Source organism: Cetorhinus maximus, unplaced genomic scaffold, assembly GCF_964194155.1.
Source record: "Cetorhinus maximus unplaced genomic scaffold, sCetMax3.hap1.1 HAP1_SCAFFOLD_2019, whole genome shotgun sequence".
NCBI lineage: Eukaryota > Metazoa > Chordata > Chondrichthyes > Lamniformes > Cetorhinidae > Cetorhinus > Cetorhinus maximus.
This window is the reverse complement of record NW_027597959.1, coordinates 1,383-28,851: the sequence shown is the minus strand read 5'-3', so window position 1 is coordinate 28,851 and position 27,469 is coordinate 1,383. Positions and strand designations below refer to the sequence as shown.

The 27,469-nt window shown below is 50.2% G+C and overlaps 1 protein-coding gene across 1 annotated transcript; it reads right to left on the bottom strand.

Moving 5' to 3' along the window:
• On the bottom strand, nucleotides 1-27,469 carry LOC144676856 (chromodomain-helicase-DNA-binding protein 9-like; the record flags this gene model as incomplete). Its single annotated transcript, XM_078537176.1, has 4 exons — nucleotides 1-687; nucleotides 2,706-2,810; nucleotides 27,010-27,129; nucleotides 27,275-27,469. Coding segments are annotated over 4 exons (1,107 nt in total), but the record flags the coding sequence as incomplete, so codon positions are not given.

Here is a 27,469-nt window from a genome sequence, read left to right as displayed (position 1 = left end):
TCAGTCTTCCCCGCTGAGGTCGGAGTTGGTGGGCATCATGGGGTCGTCGATGAGGGAGTGGGAGTAGTCCCCTTTCTCGTCCGCGCTGTCGTAACCCTGAGAAAGACTGTCCTCCAGTTCGGGCGCCCGCCCGGCCAGCTCGAAGGGCCCCGCCCTGACCGCCTCGTGGCCCTTGCCGGCCGGCGGGTGGCCCAGGCCGGGCAGGGAGAGCGGCGGGATCCCCATCCCGAAGCCCTGGGGCAGGAACATGCCCCCGTACATGTTGGACAGCACCAGAGAGTTGAGGGTCAAGGCGTTGTTGTTGTTGTTGTTGTTGCTGCCGACGCCGCCCTGGGCCGGCTCGGAGGCCTTGGGGGTCTCCCGGGCCGGGCCGGTCAACCGGTCCCGGGCGAGGTTGGGGGTGGGGGCGCCTCCTCCTCCTCCTCCTCCGGTCTCGCCGCAGCCGCCGAGCAGCCCCACCGCCGTGTCCTTGGCCTCGACGCCCGCAGGGTAGGCCATCAGGCTGGCCAGCTGCAGCGACTGCAGGTTCTTCTGGAAGGTGTTGACGTCCAGCACGCCGCTGGCCAGCAGCGAGTTGACCTGCATGGCCGCCGCCAGGTGCTTGGGTCTCCGGCCCCTCTTCCTGCCTTCCTCCGGAACCACCGGGCCGGTCAGGATCCGGTCGAACATCTCCTCCGGAAGGTAGCCCTGCAGCAAGAGCGACAAAACACTGTCAGTAACAAAGCGCTGGCCTGAGCCGCTACTCCAACAGTCCACGGAGCCCACAGTCTCCAATCCCCTTGCTGTCAGGGTAGATCGCGGGTCAGCAACCCCACCCCACACACAGGGGGAAAACATTTACACCCCGAGCCCTTCAACATCATCAAACCAACTTTACACACTCCCAGGACAGGTACAGCACGGGGTTAGATACAGAGTAAAGCTCCCTCTACACCGTCCCCATCAAACACTCCCAGGACAGGTACAGCACGGGGTTAGATACAGAATAAAGCCCCCTCTACACCGTCCCCATCAAACACTCCCAGGACAGGTACAGCACGGGGTTAGATACAGAGTAAAGCTCCCTCTACACTGTCCCCATCAAACACTCCCAGGACAGGTACAGCACGGGGTTAGATACAGAGTAAAGCTCCCTCTACACTGTCCCCATCAAACACTCCCAGGACAGGTACAGCACAGGGTTAGATACAGAGTAAAGCTCCCTCTACACCGTCCCCATCAAACACTCCCAGGACAGGTACAGCACGGGGTTAGATACAGAGTAAAGCTCCCTCTACACCGTCCCCATCAAACACTCCCAGGACAGGTACAGCACGGGGTTAGATACAGAGTAAAGCTCCCTCTACACTGTCCCCATCAAACACTCCCAGGACAGGTACAGCACGGGGTTAGATACAGAGTAAAGCTCCCTCTACACCGTCCCCATCAAACACTCCCAGGACAGGTACAGCACGGGGTTAGATACAGAGTAAAGCTCCCTCTACACCGTCCCCATCAAACACTCCCAGGACAGGTACAGCACGGGGTTAGATACAGAGTAAAGCTCACTCTACACTGTCCCCATCAAACACTCCCAGGGCAGGTACAGCACGGGATTAGATACAGAGTAAAGCTCCCTCTACACTGTTCCCATCAAACACTCCCAGGACAGGTACAGCTCGGGGTTAGATACAGAGTAAAGCTCCCTCTACACTGTCCCCATCAAACACTCCCAGGACAGGGACAGCACGGGGTTAGATACAGAGTAAAGCTCCCTCTACACTGTTCCCATCAAACACTCCCAGGACAGGGACAGCACGGGGTTAGATACAGAGTAAAGCTCCCTCTACACTGTTCCCATCAAACACTCCCAGGACAGGTACAGCTCGGGGTTAGATACAGAGTAAAGCTCCCTCTACACTGTTCCCATCAAACACTCCCAGGACAGGTACAGCTCGGGGTTAGATACAGAGTAAAGCTCCCTCTACACTGTCCCCATCAAACACTCCCAGGACAGGTACAGCACGGGGTTAGATACAGAGTAAAGCTCCCTCTACACTGTCCCCATCAAACACTCCCAGGACAGGTACAGCACGGGGTTAGATACAGAGTAAAGCTCCCTCTACACCGTCCCCATCAAACACTCCCAGGGCAAGTACAGCACGGAGTTAGATACAGAGTAAAGCTCCTTCTACAATTTCCCCATCAAACATTCCCAGGACAGGTACAGCACGGGGTTAGATACAGAGTAAAGCTCCCTCTACACTGTCCCCATCAAACACTCCCAGGACAGGTACAGCACGGGGTTAGATACAGAGTAAAGCTTCCTCTACACCGTCCCCATCAAACACTCCCAGGACAGGTACAGCACGGGGTTAGATACAGGGTAAAGCTTCCTCTACACTGTCCCCATCAAACACTCCCAGGACAGGTACAGCACGGGGTTAGATACAGAGTAAAGCTTCCTCTACACCGTCCCCATCAAACACTCCCAGGACAGGTACAGCACGGGGTTAGATACAGGGTAAAGCTTCCTCTACACTGTCCCCATCAAACACTCCCAGGACAGGTACAGCACGGGGTTAGATACAGAGTAAAGCTCATTTAATACTGTCCTGTCACCTTGATGTGACAGATTAATACATCTGAAGTGGAGTCACATATTAAAATGGTTGTTTATTATTGCAAAAGGAAAGTAGACACAACAAGCGCCATTCGCCACGTACCGACTGTTTGATGACATCAGCCCATTCCTGAGCGATTCCATACTCTGCGTTTTCCCGTAGCCATTTCTGGAGATTTTTGATCGGAGGCGCAAATCCACCGCCAAGCTGCAACCAGACAAATTAAATCAGGACCCTGCACATCACCCATACCCCCTCTCAGACACGTTCAATCAGGACCCGTCACATCACCCATTCCCCCTCTCAGACACGGTAAATCAGGACCCGTCACATCACCCAGACTCCCTCTCAGACACGTTCAATCAGGATCCCTCACATCACCCAGTCCCCCTCTCAGACACGTTAAATCAGGATCCCTCACATCACCCAGTCCCCCTCTCAGTCACGTTAAATCACGATCCCTCATGTCACTCAGTCCCCCTCTCAGACACGTTAAATAACGATCCCTCGTGTCACACAGTCCCCCTCTCAGACACGTTAAATAACGATCCCTCATGTCACTCAGTCCCCCTCTCAGTCAAGTTAAATAACGATCCCTCATGTCACTCAGTCCCCCTCTCAGACACGTTAAATAACGATCCCTCATGTCACTCAGTCCCCCTCTCAGACACGTTAAATAACGATCCCTCATGTCACTCAGTCCCCCTCTCAGACACGTTAAATAACGATCCCTCATGTCACTCAGTCCCCCTCTCAGTCACGTTAAATAACGATCCCTCATGTCACTCAGTCCCCCTCTCAGTCACGTTAAATAACGATCCCTCATGTCACTCAGTCCCCCTCTCAGTCACGTTAAATAACGATCCCTCATGTCACTCAGTCCCCCTCTCAGACACATTAAATGAGGATCCCTCACATGACCCAGTCCCCCTCTCAGACACGTTAAATGAGGATCCCTCACATCACCCAGTCCCCCTCTCAGACACGTTAAATCAGGATCCCTCACATCACCCAGTCTCCCTCTCAGACACGTTAAATCAGGATCCCTCACATCAACAAGTCCCCCACTCAGACACGTTAAATCATGGACCCTCACATCACCCAGTCCCCCTCGCAGACACGTTACATCAGCATCCCTCACATCACCCAATCCCCCACTCAAACACGTTAAATCAGGATCCTTCCCATCACCCGGTCTTCCTCTCAGACATGTTAAATCAGGATCCTTTCCATAACCCAGACTCCCTCTCAGACACGTTAAATCAGGATCCCTCACATCACCCAGACCCCCTCTAAGACACGTTAAATGAGGATCTCTCACATCACCTAGTTCCCCTCTCAAACGCGTTAAGTCAGGATCCTTCACATCACCCGGTCCACCTCCAAGACACATAAAATCAGGGTCCCTCACATCACCCAATCTCTCTCTCAAACAAATTAAATCAGGATCCTGAACATCACCCAGTCCCCCTCGCAGACACGTTACATCAGCATCCATCACATCCCCAATCCCCCACTCAGACACGTTAAATCAGGATCCTTCACATCACCCAGTCTCCCTCTCAAATACGTTAAATCAGGGTATCTCACATCACCCAATGACCCACTCAAACACGTCAAATCAGGATCCTGAACATCACCCGGGCTCCCCCTCAGACACGTTAAATCAGGATCCCCCACATCACCCAGTCCTCTTCTCAGACAAGTTAAATGAGGATCCAACTCATCACCCAGTCCTCCTCTCAGACACGTTACATGAGCATCTCTCACATCACCCAGTCCTCCTCTCAGACACGTTAAACTAGGATGCTTCACATCACCCAGTCCCCCTCTCAGACACGTTAAATCAGGAACACTCATATAACCCAGTACCCCTCTCAGACACGTTAAATCAGGGTCCCTCACATCACCCAGTCCCCCTCTCAGTCACGTTAAATCAGGATCCCTCACACTACCCAGACTCCCTCTTAGACACATTAAATCAGGCTCTTTCACTTCACCCAATCCCCCTCACAGAAACGTTAAATCAGGATCCCTCACATTACCCGGTCTCCCTCTCAGACACGTTAAATCAGGGTCCTTCACATCACCCAGCATCCCTCTCAGACACATAAAATCAGGGTCCCTCACATCACCCAGTCTCCCTCTCAGACACGTTAAATCATGGTCCCTCACATCACCCAGTCCCCCTCGCAGACACGTTACATCACTATCCCTCACATCACCCATTCACCCACTCAAACACGTTAAATCAAGATCCTTCACATCACATGGTCTTCCTCTCAAACAAATTAAATCAGGATCGTTCACATCACTCAGTGCCATCTAAGACACGTTAAATCAAGAAACCTCATCACACAGTGCCCCTCTCAGACACATCAAATCAGGATCCTTCACATCACCCGGTCTCCCTCTCAGACATGTCTAATCAGGGTCCCTCACATCACCCACTCCCCCTCTCAGGCACGTTAAGTCAGGATCCCTCACACTAGCCAGTATTCCTCTCAGACACGTTAAATCAGGATCCCTTACGTCAACATGTCCCCCTCTCAGACACGTTAAATCAGGCTCTTTCACATAACCCAGTCCCCCTATCATAAACGTTAAATCAGGATCCCTCAAATCACCCAGTCCCCTCTCAAACAAATTAAATCAGGATCCCTCACATCACCCACGTTAAATCAGGATCCCTCACATCAGCCAGTGCCCCTCGCAGACACGTTACATCAGCATCCCTCACATCACCCAAACGCCTACTCAAACACGTAAAATCAGGGTCGGTCACATGACCCAGTGCCCCTCTCAGTCACGTCAAATCAGGATCCTTCACATCACGCGGTCTCCCTCTCAAACACGTTAAATCAGGATCCTTCACCTCACCCAATCCCCCTCTCAGACACGTTAAATCAGGATCCCTCACATCACTCAGTCCCCCTCTCAGACACGTTAAATCAGGATCCTTCACATCACCCAGTCCACCTCCCAGACACATAAAATCAGGGACCCTCACATCACCCAGTCCCCCTCTCAGACACGTTAAATCAGGATCCTTCACATCACCCGGTATTCTTCTCAGACAAATTAAATCAGGATCGTACACATCACTCAGTGGCATCTAAGACACGTTAAATCAAGAAACCTCACATCACACAATGCCCCTCTCAGACACGTCAACTCAGGATCCTTCATATCACCCGGTCTCCGTCTCAGACACGTTAAATAAGAATCAGTCACATCACCCAATCCCCCACTCAAACACGTTAAATCAGAGTCGTTCACATCACCCAGTCCCCCTCTCAGTCATGTTAAATCACGATCCCAAAAGTCACTCAGTCTCCCTCTCAGACACGTTAAATCAGGATCCCTCATCACCCAGTCCCCCTCTCAGACGCGTTAAATCAGGATCCCTCACATCACCCAGTCCCCCTCTCAGACACGTTAAATCAGGGTCCCTCACATCACCCAGTCATCCTCTCAGACACGTTAAATCAGGATCCCTCACATCACCCAGTCCCCCTCTCAGACACGTTAAATCATGGACCCTCACATCACCCAGTCCCCCTCGCAGACACTTTACATCAGCATCCCTCACATCACCCAATCCCCCAATCAAACACGTTAAATAGGATCCTTCCCATCACCCGGTCTTCCTCTCAGGCACGTTAAATCAGGATCCCTCACATCACCCAGTCTCCCTCTCAGACACGTTAAATCAGGATCCTCAACATCACCCAGTTCCCCTCTCAGACACGTTAAATCAGGATCCCTCACATCACCGAGTTCCCCTCTCAGACACGTTAAATCAGGATCCTTCACATCACCCGGTCTCCCTCTCAGACGCGTTAAATCAGGATCCTTCACATCACCCGGTCACCCTCCCAGACACGTTAAATCAGGATCCCTCACATCACCCAGTCCCCCTCTCAGACATATAAAATCAGGGTCCCTCACATCACCCAATCTCTCTCTCAAACAAATTAAATCAGGATCCTGAACATCACCCAGGCTCTATCTCAGACACGTTAAATCAGGATCCTTCACATCACCCGGTCTCCCTCTCAGACAAATTAAATCAGCATCCTTCACATCACCCAGTCCACCTCTCAGACACATAAAATCAGGATCCATCACATCACCCAGTCTCCCTCTCAGACACGTTAAATCAGGATTCTTAACATCAACCAGTTCCCCTCTCAGACACGTTAAATCAGGATCCTTTCCATAACCCAGACTCCCTCTCAGACATGTTAAATCAGGATTCCTCACATCACCCAGTCTCCCTCTCAGACACGTTAAATCAGGATCCTACACATCACCCAGTCCTCCTCAGACACGTTAAATGAGGATCCCACACATCACCCAGTCCTCCTCTCAGACACGTTAAATCAGGATGCTTCACATCACCCAGTCCCCCTCTCAGACACGTTAAATCAGGATCCCTCACACCAACAAGTCACCCTCTCAGATACGTTAAATCAGGAACACCCATATAACCCAGGCCAACTCACAGACATGTTAAATCAGGCGCTTTCACATCACCCAGTCCCCCTCTCAGTAACGTTAAATCAGGATCCCTCACATCACCCAGTCCTCCTCTCAGACACGTTAAATCAGGATCCTTAAGATCACCCAGACTCCCTCTCAGGCACATAAAATCAGGGTCCCTCACATCACCCAATCTCTCTCTCAAACAAACTAAATCAGGATCCTGAACATCACCCAGGCTCTATCTCAGACACGTTAAATCAGGAACACCCATATAACCCAGGCCAACTCACAGACATGTTAAATCAGGCGCTTTCACATCACCCAGTCCCCCTCTCAGTCACGTTAAATCAGGATCCCTCACACTACCCAGACTCCCTCTTAGGCACGTTAAATCAGAATCCCTAATCGCGCAGAGGCCCTCTCAGACACGTTAAATCAGGATCCCTCACAACACCCAGTCTCCGTCTCAAACAAATTAAATCAGGATCCTGAACATCACCCGGGCTCCCCATCAGACATGTTAAATGAGGATCCTTCACATCTCCCAGTTCCCATCTAGGATACGTTAAATCAGGATCCTTCACATCACTCAGGCCCTCTCTCAGACACGTTAAATCAGGATCCTTCACATCACCCAGTATCCGTATCAGACACGTTAAATCAGGATCCTTCACATCACCCGGTCTTCCTCTCAGACACGTTAAATAAGTATCAGTCACATCACCCAATCCCCCACTCCAACACGTTAGATGAGAGTCGTTCACATCACCCAGTCCCCCTCTCAGTCACGTTAAATTACGATCCCTCATGTCACTCAGTCCCACTTGCAGACACGTTAAATCAGGATCCCTCACAACACCAAGTCTCCCTCTCAAACACGTTAAATCAGGGTCCATCACATCACCCAGTCCTCCTCTCAGACATGTTAAATCAGGATCCTTCACATCACCCAGTCCTCCTCTCAGACACGTTAAATCAGGGTCCATCACATCACCCAGTCCTCCTCTCAGACACGTTAAATCAGGGTCCATTCCATAACCCAGACTATCTCTCAGGCACATAAAATCAGTGTCCCTCACATCACATAATCTCTCTCTCAAACAAATTAAATCAGGATCCTGAACATCACCCAGGCCCTCTCTCAGACACGTTAAATCAGGATCCTTCACATCACCCAGTATCCGTATCAGACACGTTAAATCAGGATCCTTCACATCACCCAGTCCTCCTCCCAGACACGTTAAATCAGGATCCTTCCCATCACCCAGTCCCCCTCTGAGACACGTTAAATCAGGATCCTTCACATCACCCGGTCTTCCTCTCAGACACGTTAAATAAGTATCAGTCACATCACCCAATCCCCCACTCCAACACGTTAGATGAGAGTCGTTCACATCACCCAGTCCCCCTCTCAGTCACGTTAAATTACGATCCCTCATGTCACTCAGTCCCACTTGCAGACACGTTAAATCAGGATCCCTCACAACACCAAGTCTCCCTCTCAGACATGTTAAATCAGGATCCTTCACATCACCCAGTCCTCCTCTCAGACACGTTAAATCAGGGTCCATCACATCACCCAGTCCTCCTCTCAGACACGTTAAATCAGGGTCCATTCCATAACCCAGACTATCTCTCAGGCACATAAAATCAGTGTCCCTCACATCACATAATCTCTCTCTCAAACAAATTAAATCAGGATCCTGAACATCACCCAGGCTCCCTCTCAGACACGTTAAATCAGGATCCTTCACATCAGCCAGCTCCCTCTCAGACACGTTAAATCAGGATCCCTTACACTACCCAGACTCCCTCTTAGACACATTAAATCATAATCCCTCACATTAGCCACTCCCCCTCTCAGACACGTTAAATAAGGATCAGTCACATCACCCAGTCCCCTTCGCAGACACATTAAATCAGGATCCCTAATCACGCAGAGCGCCTCTCAGACACGTTAAATGAGGATCCCTCACATTACCAAGTCTCCATCTTGGACACGTTAAATCAGGATCCTTCACATCACCCAGGCTCCATCTCAGACACGTTAAATTACGATCCCTCATGTCACTCAGTCCCACTCGCAGACACGTTAAATCAGGATCGCTCACAACACCAAGTCTCCCAAGTTCCCCTCTGAGACACGTTAAATCAAGAAACCTCACATCACAGTGCCCCTCTCAAACATGTCAAATCAGGATCCTTCACAACACCCGGTCTCCCTCTCAGACACGTTAAATAAGTATCAGTCACATCACCCAATCCCCCACTCAAATACGCTAAATCAGAGTCGTTCACATCACCCAGTCCCCCTCTCAATCACGTTAAATCAGGATCCCTCACAACACCCAGTCTCCCACTCAAACACGTTAAATCAGGATCCTTCACATCACCCAGTCCCCCTCTCAATCACGTTAAATCAGGATCCCTCACAACACCCAGTCTCCCTCTCAAACACGTTAAATCAGGGTCCCTCACATCACACAGTCCCCCTCTCAGGCACGTTAAATCAGGATCCCTCACACTAGCCAGTCTCCCTCTTAGACACGTTAAATCAGGATCCCTCAACACCCAGTCTCCCTCTCAAACACGTTAAATCAGGATGCCTCACATCACCCAGTCCTCCTCTCAGACACGTGAAATGAGGATCCCACACATCACCCAGTCTTCCTCTCAGACACGTTAAATCAGGATCCCTTATCACGCAGTCCTCCTCTCAGACACGTTAAATGAGGATCCCACACATCACCCAGTCCTCCTCTCAGACACGTTAAATCAGGATCCCTCACAACACCAAGTCTCCCTCTCAGACACGTTAAATCAGGGTCCTTGAAATCACCCAAACTCCCTCTCAGACACGTTAAATCAGGGTCCCTCACAGCACCCAGTTTCCCTCTAAAACAAATTAAATCAGGATCCTGAACATCACCCGGGCTCCCTCTCAGACACGTTAAATCAGGATCCATCTCATCACCCAGACTCCCTCTCAGACACGTTAAATCAGGATCCCTCACATCACACGGTCCCCTCTCAGACACGTTAAATGAGGATCCTTCACATCACCCAGTCCCCCTCTCAAACAAATTAAATCAGGATCCCTCACATCACCCAGACTCCCTCTCAGACACGTTAAATCATGGTCCCTCACATCACCCAGTCCCCCTCGCAGACACGTTAAATCAGGATCCCTCACATCACCCAGCCTCCCTCTCAGGCACGTTAAATCAGGATCCCTCACATCACCCAGTCTCCCTCTCAGACACGTTAAATCAGGAACCTTCACATGACCCAGTCCCCCTCTCATACATGTTAAATGAGGATCCCTCATCACCCAGTCCTCCTCTCAGACACGTTAAATCAAGTTCCCTCACAACACCAAGTCTCCCTCTAAATCACGTTAAATCAGAGTCTCTCACATCACCCAGTCCCCCTCTCATTCACGTTAAATGAGGATCCCACACATCAGCCGGTCTCCCTCTCAGACATGTTAAGTCAGGATCCCTCACATCATCCACACCCCCTCTCAGACACGTTAAACCAGGATCCTTCACATCACCGGGTCTCCCTCTCAGACACGTTAAATAAGGATCAGTCACATCACCCAGTCTCCCTCTCAGATACGTTAAATCAGCGTCTTTCACATCACCCTATCCACCTCTCAAAAACGTTAAATCAGGACCCCTCACATTACCTAGTTCCACTCTCAGTTACATTAAATGAGGATCTCTCAGATCATCCAAACCCCTCTCAGACACGTTAAATCAGGATCCCTCACATCACCCAATCCCTCTCTCAGACACGTCAAATCAGGATCCTTCACATCACACAGTCCCCCTCTCAGACACGTAAAATCAGGATCCCTCACATCACCCAGTCTCCGTCTCAAACAAATTAAATCAGGATCCTGAACATCACCCGGGCTACCCCTCAGACACGTTAAATCAGGATCCCCCACATCACCCAGTCTTCTTCTCAGACAAGTTAAATGAGGATCCAACACATCACCCAGTCCTCCTCTCAGACACGTTACATCAGCATCCCTTACATCACCCAGTCCTCCTCTCAGACACGTTAAATTAGGATGCTTCACATCACCCAGTCCCCCTCTCAGACACGTTAAATCAGGATCCCCCACATCACCCAGTCCTCCTCTCAGACACGTTAAATTAGGATGCTTCACATCACCCAGTCCCCCTCTCAGACACGTTAAATCAGGAACATCCATATAACCCAGGCCAACTCACAGACATGTTAAATCAGGCGCTTTCACATCACCCAGTCCCCCTCTCAGACACGTTAAATCAGGATCCCTCACATCACCCAGTCTCCCTCTCAGACACGTTAAATCAGGATCCCTCACATCACCCGTTCTCCCTCTCAGACACGTTAAATCAGGGTCATTCACATCCACCAGTCCCCCTCTCAGACACGTTAAGTCAGGATATTGAACATCACCCGGGCTCCCTCTCAGACACGTTAAACCAGGATCCGTCACATCTCACAGTCTCACTCTCAGATATGTTAAATCAGGGTCCTTCACATCACCCAGTCCCCCTCTCAGACAAGTTAAATCAGGATCCCTCCCATCAACAAGTCCCCCTCTCAGACACGTCAAATCAGGAACCCTCATATAACCCAGTCATCCTCTCAAACATGTTAAATCAGGCACTTTCACATCACCCAGTCCCCCTCTCAGACACGTTAAATCAGGATCCCCCACATCACCCAGTCCTCCTCTCAGACACGTTAAATTAGGATGCTTCACATCACCCAGTCCCCCTCTCAGACACGTTAAATCAGGAACATCCATATAACCCAGGCCAACTCACAGACATGTTAAATCAGGCGCTTTCACATCACCCAGTCCCCCTCTCAGACACGTTAAATCAGGATCCCCCACATCACCCAGTCTCCTTCTCAGACACGTTAAATCAGGATCACTCACATCACCCAGTCTCACTCTCAGATACGTTAAATCAGGATCCTACACATCACCCAGTCCACCTCTCAGACACGTTAAATCAGGATCCCTCACATCACCCAGTCTCCTTCTCAGACACGTTAAATCAGGATCCCACACATCATCCAGTCCACCTCTCAGAAACGTTATATCACGTTCCCTCACAGCACCCTGTTTCCCTCTCAGGCACGTTAAATCAGGGCCCCTCACATCATCCAGTCCCACTCTCAGGCACGTTAAATCAGGATCCTTCACATCACCCAGACCCCCTCTAATACACGTTAAATCAGGATCCTTCACATCTCCAAGTCCCCCTCTCAGACACCTTACATCAGGATCACTCACATCACCCAGTCCCCCTCACAGACACGTTAAATCAGGATCCCTCATCTCCCAGTCCCCCTCTCAGACACCTTACATCAGGATCACTCACATCACCCAGTCCCCCTCACAGACACGTTAAATCAGGATCCCTCATCTCCCAGTCCCCCTCTCAGACACGTTAAATCAGGGACCCTCACATCACCCAGTCCCCCTCTCAGACACGTTAAATCAGGATCCTTCACATCACCCAGACTCCCTCTCATACATGTTAAATCATGATCCCTCACACCACCCAGTCCACCTCTCAGACACATTAAATCAGGATCCTTCACATCACCCAGGCCACCTCTGACACATTAAATCAGGTCCCTCACATCACCCAGTTCCCCTCTCAGACACGTTAAATCAGGATACTTCACATCACCCAGACTCCCTCTCAGACACGTTAAATTAGGATCCCTCACATCACCCAGTCTCCGTCTCAGACACATTAAATCAGGATCCTTCACATCACCCAGTCCCACTCTCAGACACGTTCAATCAGGATCCCTCACAACACCCAGTCTCCGTCTCAAACACGTTAAATCTGGGTCCCTCACATCACACATTCTCCATCTCAGACACATTAAATCAGGGTCCCTCACATCACCCAGTCTCCCTCTCAGACACGTTCAATCAGCATCCCTCACATCACCCAGTCTCCCTCTCAGACACGTTAAATCAGGATACTTCACATCACCCAGTCTCCCACTCAGAAACGTTAAATCAGGATCCTTCACATCACCCAGTCTGCCTCTCAGACACATAAAATCAGGGTCCCTCCCAGCACCCAGTCTCCCTCTTAGACATATTAAATCAGGATCCCTCACATCACCCTGTCCCCCTCCCAGACATGTGAAATCAGAATCCTTCATATCACCCGTTCTCCCTCTCAGACAGGATAAATCAGGATCCTTCACATCTCCCAGTTCTCTACTCAGACACGTTCAATCAGGATCCCGCACATCACCCAGTCCTCCTCTAGGACACGTTAAATGAGGATCCCTCACATCACCCAGTCCTCCTCTCAGACACGTTAAATCAGGATCCTTCACATCTCCCAGTCCTCCTCTCAGACACGTTAAATCAGGATCCTTCACATCACCCGGTCTCCCTCTCAGACAGGATAAATCAGGATCCTTCACATCTCCCAGTCCACCTCTCAGACACGTTAAATCAAGAAACCTCACATCACACAGTGCCCCTCTCAGACACGTCAAATCAGAATCCTTCACAACACCCGGCCTCCCTCTCAGACACATTAAATAAGTATCAGTCACATCACCCAATCCCCCACTCAAATACGCTAAATCAGAGTCGTTCACATCACCCAGTCCCCCTCTCAGTCACGATAAATCAGGATCCCTCACAACACCCAGTCTCCCTCTCAAACACGTTAAATCAGGGTCCCTCACATCACCCAGTCCCCCTCGCAGACACGTTATATCAGCATCCCTCACATCACCCAATCCCCCACTCAGACACGTTAAATCAGAGACGGTCACATCACCCAGTCCCCCTCTCAGACACGTTAAATCAGGGTCCTTCACATCAGCCAGTCCCCCTCTCAGAAACGCTAAATCAGGATCCCTCACATCACCCTGTCCCCCTCTTAGACACGTTAAATCAAGATCCCTCACATCACCCAGTCCCCCTCTCAGACACGTTAAATCAGGATCCCTCACATCACCCAGTCCCCCTCTCAGACACGTTAAATCAGGATCCCTCACATCACCCAGTCCCCCTCTCAGACACGTTAAATCAGGATCCCTCACATCACCCAGACCCCCTCCCAGACACGTGAAATCAGAATCCTTCACATCACCCGTTCTCCCTCTCAGACAGGATAAATCAGGATCACTCACATCACCCAGGCACCTTCTCAGACACGTTAAGTCAGGATCCCGCACACTAGCCAGTCTCCCTCTTAGACATATTAAATCCACCTCTCAGAAACGATATATCACGTTCCCTCACAGCACCCTGTTCCCCTCTCAGGCACGTTAAATCAGGGCCCCTCACATCACCCTGTCCCACTCTCAGGCACGTTAAATCAGGATCCTTCACATCACCCAGTCCCCCTCTCATACACGTTAAATCAGTATTTGTCACATCACCCAGTCCCCCTCTCAGACACGTTAAATCAAGAAACCTCACATCACCCAGTCCCCCTCTCAGACAAGTTAAATCAGAATGCTTCACATCACTCAGTCCCCATCTCAGACACGTTAAGTCAGGATCCCTAACATCACCCAGTCCCCCTCTCAAACACATAAAATCAACGTCCCTCACATCACCAAGAATCCCTCTCAAACAAATTAAATCAGGATCCTGAAAATCACCCAGTTCCCCTCTCAGACACGTTAAATCAGGATCCTTCACATCACCCAGTCCCCCTCTCAGACACGTGAAATCAGAATCCTTCACATCACACGGTCTCCCTCTCAGACAAATTATATCAGGATCCTTCACGTCACCCAGTCTTCCTCTCAGACACGTTAAATCAGGATCCTTCACATCACCCAGACTCCCTCTCAGACACGTTAAATCAGGATCCCCCACATCACCCAGTCCCCCTCTCAGACACGTTAAATCAGGATTCCTCACAACATCCACTCCCCCTCTCAGACACGTTAAATCAGGATCCTTCACATCACCCAGTTCCCCTCTCAAAGAAATTAAATCAGGATCCTGAACATCTCCCGGTCTCCCTCTCAGACACGTTAAATCAGGATCCTTCACATCACCCAGGCTCCCTCTCAGACACGTTAAATCAGGATCCTTCACATCACTCAGTTCCCCTCTCAGACACGTTCAATTAGGATCCTTCCCGTCACCCAGTCTCCGTCTCAGACACGTTAAAGCTGGATCCCTCACTTCACCCAGTCGCCCTCTCAGACACGTTAAAACAGGATCCCTCATCACCCAGTCTCCATCTCAGACACGTTAAATCAGGATCCCTCACACCACCCAGGCCCCTTCTCAGACACAATAAATCAGGATCCCTCACATCACCCAGGCCCCTTCTCAGACATGGTAAACCAGGATCCCCAACATCATCCAGTCCCACTCTCAGACACCTCAACTCAGGATCACTCACATCTCCCGGTCTCCCTCTCAGACAAATGAAATGAGGATCCTTCACATCATCCAGACTCCCTCTCAGATACGTTAAATCAGGATCCCTCACATCACGCAGTCCCCCTCTCAGACACATTAAATCAGCATTGTTCACATCACCCAGTCCCCCTCACAGTCACGTTGAATCAGGGTCCCTCACATCACCCAGAATCCCTTTCAAACAAATTAAATCAGGATCCTGAAAATCACCCAGACGCCCTCTCAGACACGTTAAATCAAAATCCTTCACATCACCCGGTCTCCCTCTCAGACAAATTATATCAGGATCCTTCACATCACGTGGCTCCCCTCTCAGGCACGTGAAATGAGAATCCTTAACGTCACCCAGTCTCCCTCTCAAACAAATTAAATCAGGATCCTGAACATCACACAGTCCCCCTCTCAGACACGTTAAATCAGGATCCTTCACATCACCCGGTCACCCTCTCAGACACGTTAAATCAGGATCCCTCACATCACCCAGTTCCCCTCTCAGATACGTTAAATCAGGATCCCTCACACCACCCAGTCCCCCTCTTAGACACGTTAAATCAGGATCCTTCACATCACACGGTCACCCTCTCAGATACGTTAAATCAGGATCCCTCACACCACCCAGTCCCCCTCTTAGACACGTGAAATCAGAATCCTTCACATCACCCGGTCTCTCTCTCAGACAAATTATATCAGGATCCTTCACATCACCCAGTCCCTCTCTCAGACACATTGAATCAGAATGCTTCACATCACTCAATCCCCATCTCAGGCACGTTAAATCAGGAACCCTCAGATCACACAGTCCCCCTCTCAGACACGTTGAATCAGAATGCTTCACATCGCTCTGTACCCCTCTCAGACACGTCAAATCAGGATCCTTCACATCACACGGTCTTCCTCTCAGACACGTTAAATCAGGTTCCCTCACATCACACAGTTCCCCTCTCAGACACGTTCAATCAGGATCCTTCACATCACCCAGTCTCCCTCTCAGACAAATTAAATCAGGATCCTTCACATCACCCAGTCTCCCTCTCAGACACGTTCAATCAGGATCCTTCCCATCACCCAGTCCCCCTCGGAGACACGTTAAATCAGGATCCCTCACATCACCTAGTCTCCTTCTCCGACACGTTAAATCAGGATCCCTCACATCACCCAGGCCCCTTCTCAGACACGTTAAATCAGGATCCCCAACATCATCCAGTCCCACTCTCAGACAGGATCCTTCACATCACCCAGACTCCCTCTCAGACACGTTCAGTCAGTGCCCCTCACAGCGACCTGACCCACTCTCAGGCACGTTAAATCAGGATCCGTCACATCACCCAGACTCCCTCTCAGACACCTTAACTCAGGATCACTCACGTCAACCAGTCCCCCTCTCAGACAAATTAAATGAGGATCCTTCACATCACCCAGTCCCCCTCTCTGACACGTGAAATCAGAATCCTTCACATCTCCCGGTCCACCTCTCAGACAAATTAAATGAGGATCCTTCACATCACCCAGACTCCCTCTCAGACACGTTAAATCAGGATCCCTCACACCACCCAGTCCCCCTCTCAGACACATAAAATCAACGTCCCTCACATCACCCAGTCCCCCTCTCAGACAAGTCAAATCAGGATCCCTGACATCACCCAGTCCTCCTCTCAGACACGTTAAATCAGAATCCTTCACATCACCCGGTCTCCCTCAGACAAATTATATTAGAATCCTTCACATCACCCGGCCTCCCTCTCAGACAAATTATATCAGGATCCTTTACATCACTCAGTCCTCCTCTCAGACACGCTAAATCAGGATCCTTCACATCACCCGGTCCCCCCCTCAGACATGTTAAATCAGATTCCTTCACATCACCCAGGCTCCCTCTCAGACACGTTAAATCAGGATCCTTCACATCACCTGGTCACCCTCGCAGACACGTTAAATCAGGATCCCTCACATCACAAGGTCTCCCCCTCAGATACATTAAATCAGGATCCCTCACATCACCCAGTCGCCCTCTCAGACACGTTAAATCAGGAACCCTCACATCACCCAGGCCCCCTCTCAGTCACGTTAAATCAGGATCCCTTACATCACCCGGTCACCCTCTCAGACACGTTAAATCAGGATCCCTCACAGCACCCAGTCCCCCTCTCAGACACGTTAAATCAGGGTCCCTCACATCACCGAGTCCCCCTCTCAGACACGTTAAATCAGGATACCTCACATCTCCCACCCTCTCAGACACATTAAATCAGGGTCCCTCACATCACCCAGTCCCCCTTTCAGACACGTTAAATCAGGATCCCTCACGTCACCCAGTCCCCCTCTCAGACACATTAAATCCGGATCCCTCACTTCACCCAGTCCCCCTCTCAGACACGTGAAATCAGAATCCTTCACGTCACCCGGTCTCCCTCTCAGACAAATTAAATCAGGGACCTTCACATCACCCAGTCTGCCTCTCAGACATGTTAAATCAGGATCCCTCACATCAACCGGTCCCACTCTTAGGCACGTTAAATCAGAATCCTTCACATCACCCAGTGCCCCTCTCATACACGTTAAATCAGAATCCTTCACATCACCCAGTCCCCCTCTCAGACACGTTAAATCAGAATCCTTCACATCACCCAGTGCCCCTCTCATACACGTTAAATCAGAATCCTTCACATCACCCAGTCCCCCTCTCAGACACCTTGAATCAGGATCACTCACATCACCAAGTCCCCCTCTCAGACAAATTAAATGAGGATCCTTCACATCACCCAGTCATCTTCTCAGACACGTTAAATCAGAATGCTTCACATCACTTAGTGCCCATCTCAGACATGTTAAATCAGGATCCTTCACATCACCCAGCTCCCCTCTCAGACACGTTCAATCAGGATCCTTCCCATCACCTAGTCTCCGTCTCAGACACGTTAAAGCTGGATCCCTCACTTCACGCAGTTCCCCTCTCAGACACGTTAAATCAGGATCCCTCACACCACCCAGGGCCCCTCCCAGACACGTTCAATCAGGATCCTTCACATCACCCAGTCTGCCTCTCAAACACGTTAAATCAGAATGCTTCACATTGCTCAGGCCCCATCTCAGACACGTTAAATCAGGAACCATCACATCACCCAGTCCCCCTCTCAAACAAGTTAAATCAGGATCCTGAAATTCACCCAGTTCCCCTCTCAGACACGTTAAATCAGGATACTTCACATCACCCAGTCCACCTCTCAGACACGTTAAATCAGGGTCCTTGACATCACCCAGGTCCCCTTTCAGACATGTTAAATCAGGATCCTTTCCACAACCCAGACTCCCTCTCAGACACGTTAAATCAGGATTCCTCACATCACCCAGTCCCCCTCTCAGACACGGTAAATCAGGATCCTTCACATCACCCAGTGCCCCTCTCAAACACGTTAAATCAGGATCCCTCACATAACCCAGTCTCCTTCTCAGATACGTTAAATCAAGATCCCTCACATCACCCAGGCCCCTTCTCAGACACGTTAAATCAGGATCCCTAAAATCATCCAGTCCACCTATCAAACGTTATATCACGTTCCCTCACAGCACCCAGTCCCCCTCTCAGGCACGTTAAATCAGTGCCCCTCACATCACCCTGTCCCACTCAGGCACGTTAAATCAGGATCCTTCACATCACCCAGACCCCCTCTCAGGCACCTTAACTCAGGATCACTCATCGACCAGTCCCCCTCTCAGACAAATTAAATCAGGATCCTTCACATCACCCAGTCTGCCTCTCAGACACGTTGAATCAGAATGCTTCACATCACTCAGTCCCCCTCTCAGACACCTTGAATCAGGATCACTCACATCACCAAGTCCCCCTCTCAGACAAATTAAATGAGGATCCTTCACATCACCCAGTCATCTTCTCAGACACGTTAAATCAGAATGCTTCACATCACTTAGTCCCCATCTCAGACATGTTAAATCAGGATCCTTCACATCACCCAGCTCCCCTCTCAGACACGTTCAATCAGGATCCTTCCCATCACCTAGTCTCCGTCTCAGACACGTTAAAGCTGGATCCCTCACTTCACCCAGTTCCCCTCTCAGACACGTTAAATCAGGATCCCTCACACCACCCAGGGCGCCTCCCAGACACGTTCAATCAGGATCCTTCACATCACCCAGTCTGCCTCTCAGACACGTTAAATCAGAATGCTTCACATTGCTCAGGCCCCATCTCACACACGTTAAATCAGGAACCATCACATCACCCAGTCCCCCTCTCAAACAAGTTAAATCAGGATCCCTCACTTCACCCAGTTCCCCTCTCAGACACGTTAAATCAGGATACTTCACATCACCCAGCCCACCTCTCAGACACGTTAAATCAGCATCCTTCACGTCACCCAGTCTCTCTCTCAGACACGTTAAATCAGGGTCCTTGACATCACCCAGGTCCCCTTTCAGACATGTTAAATCAGGATCCTTTCCACAACCCAGACTCCCTCTCAGACACGTTAAATCAGGATTCCTCATATCACCCAGTCCCCCTCTCAGACACGGTAAATCAGGATCCTTCACATCACCCAGTGCCCCTCTCAAACACGTTAAATCAGGATCCCTCACATAACCCAGTCTCCTTCTCAGATACGTTAAATCAAGATCCCTCACATCACCCAGGCCCCTTCTCAGACACGTTAAATCAGGATCCCTAAAATCATCCAGTCCACCTATCAAACGTTATATCACGTTCCCTCACAGCACTCAGTCCCCCTCTCAGACACGTTAAATCTGGATCCTTCACATCACCCAGACTCACTCTCAGACACATAAAATCAACGTCCCTCACATCACTCAGTCTCCCACTCAAACAAATTAAATCAGGATCCCTCACATCTACCAGTTCCCCTCTCAGACATTAAATCCGGATCCCTCACTTCACCCAGTCCCCCTCTCAGACACGTGAAATCAGAATCCTTCACATCACCCGGTCTCCCCCTCAGACAAATTAAATCAGGGTCCTTCACATCACCCAGACTCCCTCTCAAACACGTTAAATCAGGATCCCTCACATCACCCGGTCTCCGTCTCAGATACGTTAAATCAGGATCCTTCACATCACCCAGTTCCCCTCTCAGACACGTTAAATCAGGATCCTTCACATCACCCAGTCCCCCTCTCAGACACGTTCAATCAGGATCCTTCCCATCAGACAGTCTCAATCTGAGACTCGTTAAATCTGGGTCCCTCACATCGCCCAGTCTCCGTCTCAGACACGTTAAATCAGGATACCTCACATCATCCAGTCCACCTCTCAGAAACGTTATATCACGTTCCCTCACAGCACCGTGTTCCCCTCTCAGGCACGTTAAATCATGGCCCTCACATCACCCTGTCCCACTTTCAGGCACGTTAAATCAGGATCCTTCACATCACCCAGACCCCCTCTAAGACACCTTAAATCAGGATCACTCACATCACCCAGTCCCCCTCTCAGACAAATTAAATGAGGATCCTTCACATCACCCAGTCCCCCTCTCAAACAAGTTAAATCAGGATCCTGAACTTCACCCAGTTCCCCTCTCAGACACGTTAAATCAGGATACTTCACATCACCCAGTCCACCTCTCAGACACGTTAAATCAGGATCCTTCACATCACCCAGACTCCCTCTCATACACGTTAAATCAGGATCTCTCACATCACCCAGTCCACCTCTCAGACACGTTAAATCAGGATCCTTCACATCACCCAGACTCCCTCTCAGACACGTTAAATCAGGATCTCTCACATCACCCAGTCCACCTCTCAGACACGTTAAATCAGGATCCTTCACATCACCCAGTCTCCCTCTCAAACACGTTAAATCAGGATCCCTCACATAACCCAGTCTCCTTCTCAGATACGTTAAATCAAGATCCCTCACATCACCCAGGCCCCTTCTCAGACACGTTAAATCAGGATCCCTAAAATCATCCAGTCCACCTATCAAACGTTATTTCACGTTCCCTCACAGCACCCAGTCCCCCTCTCAGGCACGTTAAATCAGTGCCCCTCACATCACCCTGTCCCACTCAGGCACGTTAATTCAGGATCCTTCACATCACCCAGACCCCCTCTCAGGCACCTTAACTCAGGACCACTCATCGACCAGTCCCCCTCTCAGACAAATTATATCAGGATCCTTCACATCACCCAGTCTGCCTCTCAGACACGTTGAATCAGAAAGCTTCACATCACTCAGTCCCCCTCTCAGACACGTTAAATCAGGATCCTTCACATCACCCAGACTCCCTCTCAGACACATAAAATCAACGTCCCTCACATCACCCAGTCTCCCACTCAAACAAATTAAATCAGGACCCCTCACATCACACGGTCCCCCTCTCAGACACGTTAAATCAGGGTCACTCATCACCCAGTCTCCGTCTCAGACACGTTAAATCAGGATACCTCACATCATCCAGTACACCTCTCAGAAACGTTATATCACGTTCCCTCACAGCACCGTGTTCCCCTCTCAGGCACGTTAAATCATGGCCCCTCACATCACCCTGTCCCACTCTCAGGCACGTTAAATCAGGATCACTCACATCACCCAGTCCCCCTCTCAAATTAAATGAGGATCCTTCACATCACGCAGTCTGCCTCTCAGACACGTTAAAACAGAATGCTTCACATCACTTAGTCCCCATCTCAGATAAGTTAAATCAGGATCCCTCATCTCCCAGTCCCCCTCTCAGACACGTTAAATCAGGATCCTTCACATCACCCAGTCTGCCTCTCAGACACGTTAAATCAGGATCCTTCACATCACCCAGACTCCCTGTCAGACACGTTAAATCAGGATCTCTCATCACCCAGTCCACCTCTCAGACACGTTAAATCAGCATCCTTCACGTCACCCAGTCTCTCTCTCAGACACGTTAAATCAGAGTCCTTGACATCACCCAGGTCCCATCTCAGACATGTTAAATCAGGATCCTTTCCACAACCCAGACTCCCTCTCAGACACGTTAAATCAGGATTCCTCATATCACCCAGTCCCCCTCTCAGACACGGTAAATCAGGATCCTTCACATCACCCAGTGCCCCTCTCAAACACATTAAATCAGGATCCCTCACATAACCCAGTCTCCTTCTCAGATACGTTAAATCAAGATCCCTCACATCACCCAGGCCCCTTCTCAGACACGTTAAATCAGGATCCCTAAAATCATCCAGTCCACCTATCAAACGTTATATCACGTTCCCTCACAGCACCCAGTCCCCCTCTCAGGCACGTTAAATCAGTGCCCCTCACATCACCCCGTCCCACTCAGGCACGTTAAATCAGAATGCTTCACATCACTTAGTCCCCATCTCAGATAAGTTAAATCAGGATCCCTCATCTCCCAGTCCCCCTCTCAGACACATTAAATCAGAGTCGTTCACATCACCCAGTCTTACTCTCAGACACGTTAAACCAGGATCCATCATATCACCCAGTCTCACTCTCAGATACATTAAATCAGGATGCTTCACATCACACAGTCCCCCTCTCAGACACGTTAAATCAGGCTCTTTCACATCACCCAGTCCCCCTCTCAGAAACGTTAAATCAGGCTCTTTCACATCACCCAGTCTCCCTCTCAGACACGTTAAATCAGGAACCCTCACATCACACAGTCCCTCTCTCAGACACATAAAATCAGGGTCTCTCACATCACCCAGTCCACCTCTCAGACACGTTAAATCAGCATCCTTCACATCACCCAGACTCCCTCTCATACACGTTAAATCAGGATCCCTCACATGAACCGGTCCCCCTCTCAAACACGTTAAATCAGGATCTCTCACATCACACAGTCCCCCTCTCAGACACACAAAATCAACGTCCCTCACATCACCCAGTCCCCCTCTCAAAGTAAATCAGGAATCCTCACATCACACAGTCCCCCTCTCAGACACGCCAAATCAGGATCCCTCACATCACCCAGTCTCCCTCTCAGACACGCTAAATGAGGATCTCTCACATCACCCAGTCCACCTCTCAAATAAGTTAAACCACGATCCTTCACATCACCCAGTCTCTTTCTCAGACACATTAAATCAGGATCCCTCACATCACCCAAGCCCCTTCTCAGCCACGTTAAATCAGGATCACTCACATCACCCAGTCTCCCTCTCAGACATGTTAAATCATGGTCCCTCACATCACCCAGTCCCCCTCGCAGACACATTAAATCAGGATGCTTCACATCACTTAGTCCCCATTTCAAGACACGTTAAATCAGGAACCCTCACATCACACAGTCCCCCTCTCAGACACGTTAAATCAGGATCCCTCACATCAACCGGTCCCCCTCTCAAACACGTTAAACCAGGATCCCTCACATCACACAGTCCCCCTCTCAGACACATAAAATCAAGGTCCCTCACATCACACAGTCTCCCTCTCAAACAAAGTAAATCAGGATCCTGAATATCACTCAGGTCCCCTCTCAGACACGTTAAATGAGGATCCTTTCCACAACCCAGACTCCCTCTCAAACACGTTAAATCAGGATCCCTCACATCACCCAGACTCCCACTCAGACACGCTAAATGAGGATCTCTCATATCACCCAGTCCCCCTCTCAGACAAGGTAAATCAGGATCCTTCACATCAACCGGTCCCCCTCTCAAACACGTTAAATCAGGATCCCTCACATCACCCAGTCTCCTTCTCAGACACGTTAAATCAGGATCCCTCACATCATCCAGTCCACCTCTCAGAAACGTTATATCACGTTCCCTCACAGGACCCAGTCCCCCTCTCAGGCACGTTTAATCAGTGCCCCTCACATCACCCAGTCCCACTCAGGCACGTTAAATCAGGATCCTTCACATCACCCAGTCCACCTCTCAGACACGTTAAATCAGGATCCCTCACATCAACCGGTTCCCCTCTCAGACACGTTAAACCAGGATCCTTCACATCTCCCAGTCCCCCTCTCAGACACGTTAAATCAGGATCTCTCACATCACCCAGTCCACCTCTCAGACACGTTATATCAGCATCCTTCACGTTACCCAGTCTCCCTCTCAGACACGTTAAATCAGGGTCCTTGACATCACCCAGGTCCCCTCTCAGACATGCTAAATCAGGATACTTCACATCAGCCAGTCTCCCTCTCAAACACGTTAAATCAGGATCCCTCACATAACCCAGTCTCCTTCTCAGATACGTTAAATCAAGATCCCTCACATCACCCAGGCCCCTTCTCAGACACGTTAAATCAGGATCCCTAAAATCATCCAGTCCACCTATCAAACGTTGTATCACTTTCCCTCACAGCACCCAGTCCCCCTCTCAGACACGTTAAATCAGTGCCCCTCACATCACCCTGTCCCACTCACGCACGTTAAATCAGGATCCCTCACATCACCCAGACCCCCTCTCAGGCACCGTAACTCAGGATCACTCATCGACCAGTCCCCCTCTCAGACAAATTATATCAGGATCCTTCACATCACCCAGTCTGCCTCTCAAACACGTTAAATCAGGATCCCTCACATGAACCGGTCCCCCTCTCAGACACGTTAAATCAGGACCCCTCACATCACACGGTCCGCCTCTCAAATAAGTTAAACCACGATCCTTCACATCACCCAGTCTCTTTCTCAGACACATTAAATCAGGATCCCTCACATCACCCAGTCCACCTCTCAGACACGTTACATCAGGATGCTTCACATCACCCAGACTCACTCTCAGACACGTTACATCAGGATGCTTCACATCACCCAGACTCACTCTCAGACACGTTAAATCAGGACCCCTCACATCACACGGTCCGCCTCTCAAATAAGTTAAACCACGATCCTTCACATCACCCAGTCTCTTTCTCAGACACATTAAATCAGGATCCCTCACATCACCCAAGCCCCTTCTCAGCCACGTTAAATCAGGATCACTCACATAACCCAGTCCCCCTCTCAGGCACGTTAAATCAGGATCCTTCACATCACCCGGCCCCCTCTTAAACACGTTAAATCAGGATCCCTCATCACCCAGTCTCCTTTTCAGACACATTAAATCAAGATCCCTCACATCACCCAGTCCACCTCTAGGACCAGTTAAATCAGGATGCTTCACATCACCCAGACTCTCTCTCAGACACGTTAAATCAGGATCCCTCATCTCCCAGTCCCCCTCTCAGACACGTTAAATCAGGACCCTTTCCACAACCCAGACTCATTTTCAGACACGTTAAATCAGGAGTCCTCATATCACCCAGTCCCCCTCCCAGACACGGTAAATCAGGATCCCTCACATCACACAGTCCCCCTCTCAAACATGTCAAATCAGGATCCCTCACATCACCAAGTCCTCCTCTCAGACACGCTAAAGCAAGATCCTTCACATCACCCGGTCTCCATCTCAGACACGTTAAATCAGAATCTTTCACATCACCCGGTGTCCCTCTCAGACAAATTATATCAGGATCCTTCACATCACCCAGTCTGCCTCTCAGACACGTTAAATCAGGAACCCTCACATCACACAGTCCCCCTCTCAGACACGTTAAATCAGGGTCCCTCACATCACCCAGTCCCCCTCTCAGACACGTTAAATCAGGATCCTTAACATCACCCAGACCCCCTCTCAGACACGTTAAATCAGGATTCCTCATATCACCCAGTCCCCCTCTCAGACACGTTAAATCAGGATCCCTCATATCACCCAGTCCCCCTCTCAGACACGTTAAATCAGGATTCCTCATATCACTCAGTCCCCTCTCAGACACGTTAAATCAGGATCCCTCACATCTCCCTGTCCCACTCAGGCACTTTTAAATCAGGATCCTTCACATCACCCAGGCACCTTCTCAGACACCTTAACTCAGGATCACTCACATCAACCAGTCCCCCTCTCAGACAAATTAAATAAGGATCCTTCACATCACCCAGTTCCCCTCTCAGAAACGTTAAATCACAATGCTTCACATCTCCCGGTCTCCTTCTCAGACAAATTAAATCAGGATCCTACACATCACCCAGTCTGCCTCTCAGACACGTTAAATCAGAATGCTTCACACCACTTAGTCCCCATCTCAGACACGTTAAATCAGGAACCCTCACATCACACAGTCCCCCTCTCAAACACGTTAAATCAGGATCCCTCACATCACCCAGTCCCCCTCTCAGACAAATTAATTGGGTATCCTTCACATCACCCAGTCCCCCTCTCAGACAAATTAATTGGGTATCCTTCACATCACCCAGTCCCCTCTCAAACAAATTCAATCAGGATCCTGACATCACCCAGGCTCCCTCTCAGACACGTTAAATCAGGATCCCTCACATCACCCAGTCCCCCTCTCAGACACGTTAAATCAGGATCTCTCGCATCACCCAGACTCCCTCTCAGACACGTGAAATCACATCTGAGCAGCCATTATGTCTGAGTGTGAGGTGGGTGTTCTGGGTGGGAGGTCCTGGTGGTTATCGTTGCACCGCCCGGCCCGTGCAGGAGGGTCTCACCTTCTTCCCGTTTCGCCTGTTGATGACAGGAACCCTCTCGTCCCCGGTCAGTGCATTGACGTCCAGTTTGTGGGGGTTCCGGCACCGGTGCCTCTTCTGCTTCGGCCGGTCCTCGATGAACTGAAAAGCAAGTGTCGCTTTTAATCAGCCCGTCATGCTCTGCAGTTCTTCCCCACCCTCCCCTCCCCTTCCTTCTCCTGGTCTCCCAGGCCCCGTCGGTGATCGGTATCCGCGCCTCGCAAGCGGGACCCGGAGGCGCGCTCACCGCCAAACAGCTGGGGTCGACGCTGAAGTCCGGGTGCTCTTTCAGCCAGACGTCCAGCTCCCTCCGCCGCGGGGCCTCCTCTCCGGCCAGCACCGTGCCGTCCACCTTGCTGACGACGGGGATGCGGGTCTCCATGTCCACCTCCGTCCGCCTCGGCTGCACCTCCTCCAAGCTCTTCTCCGCCTCCACGTTGGC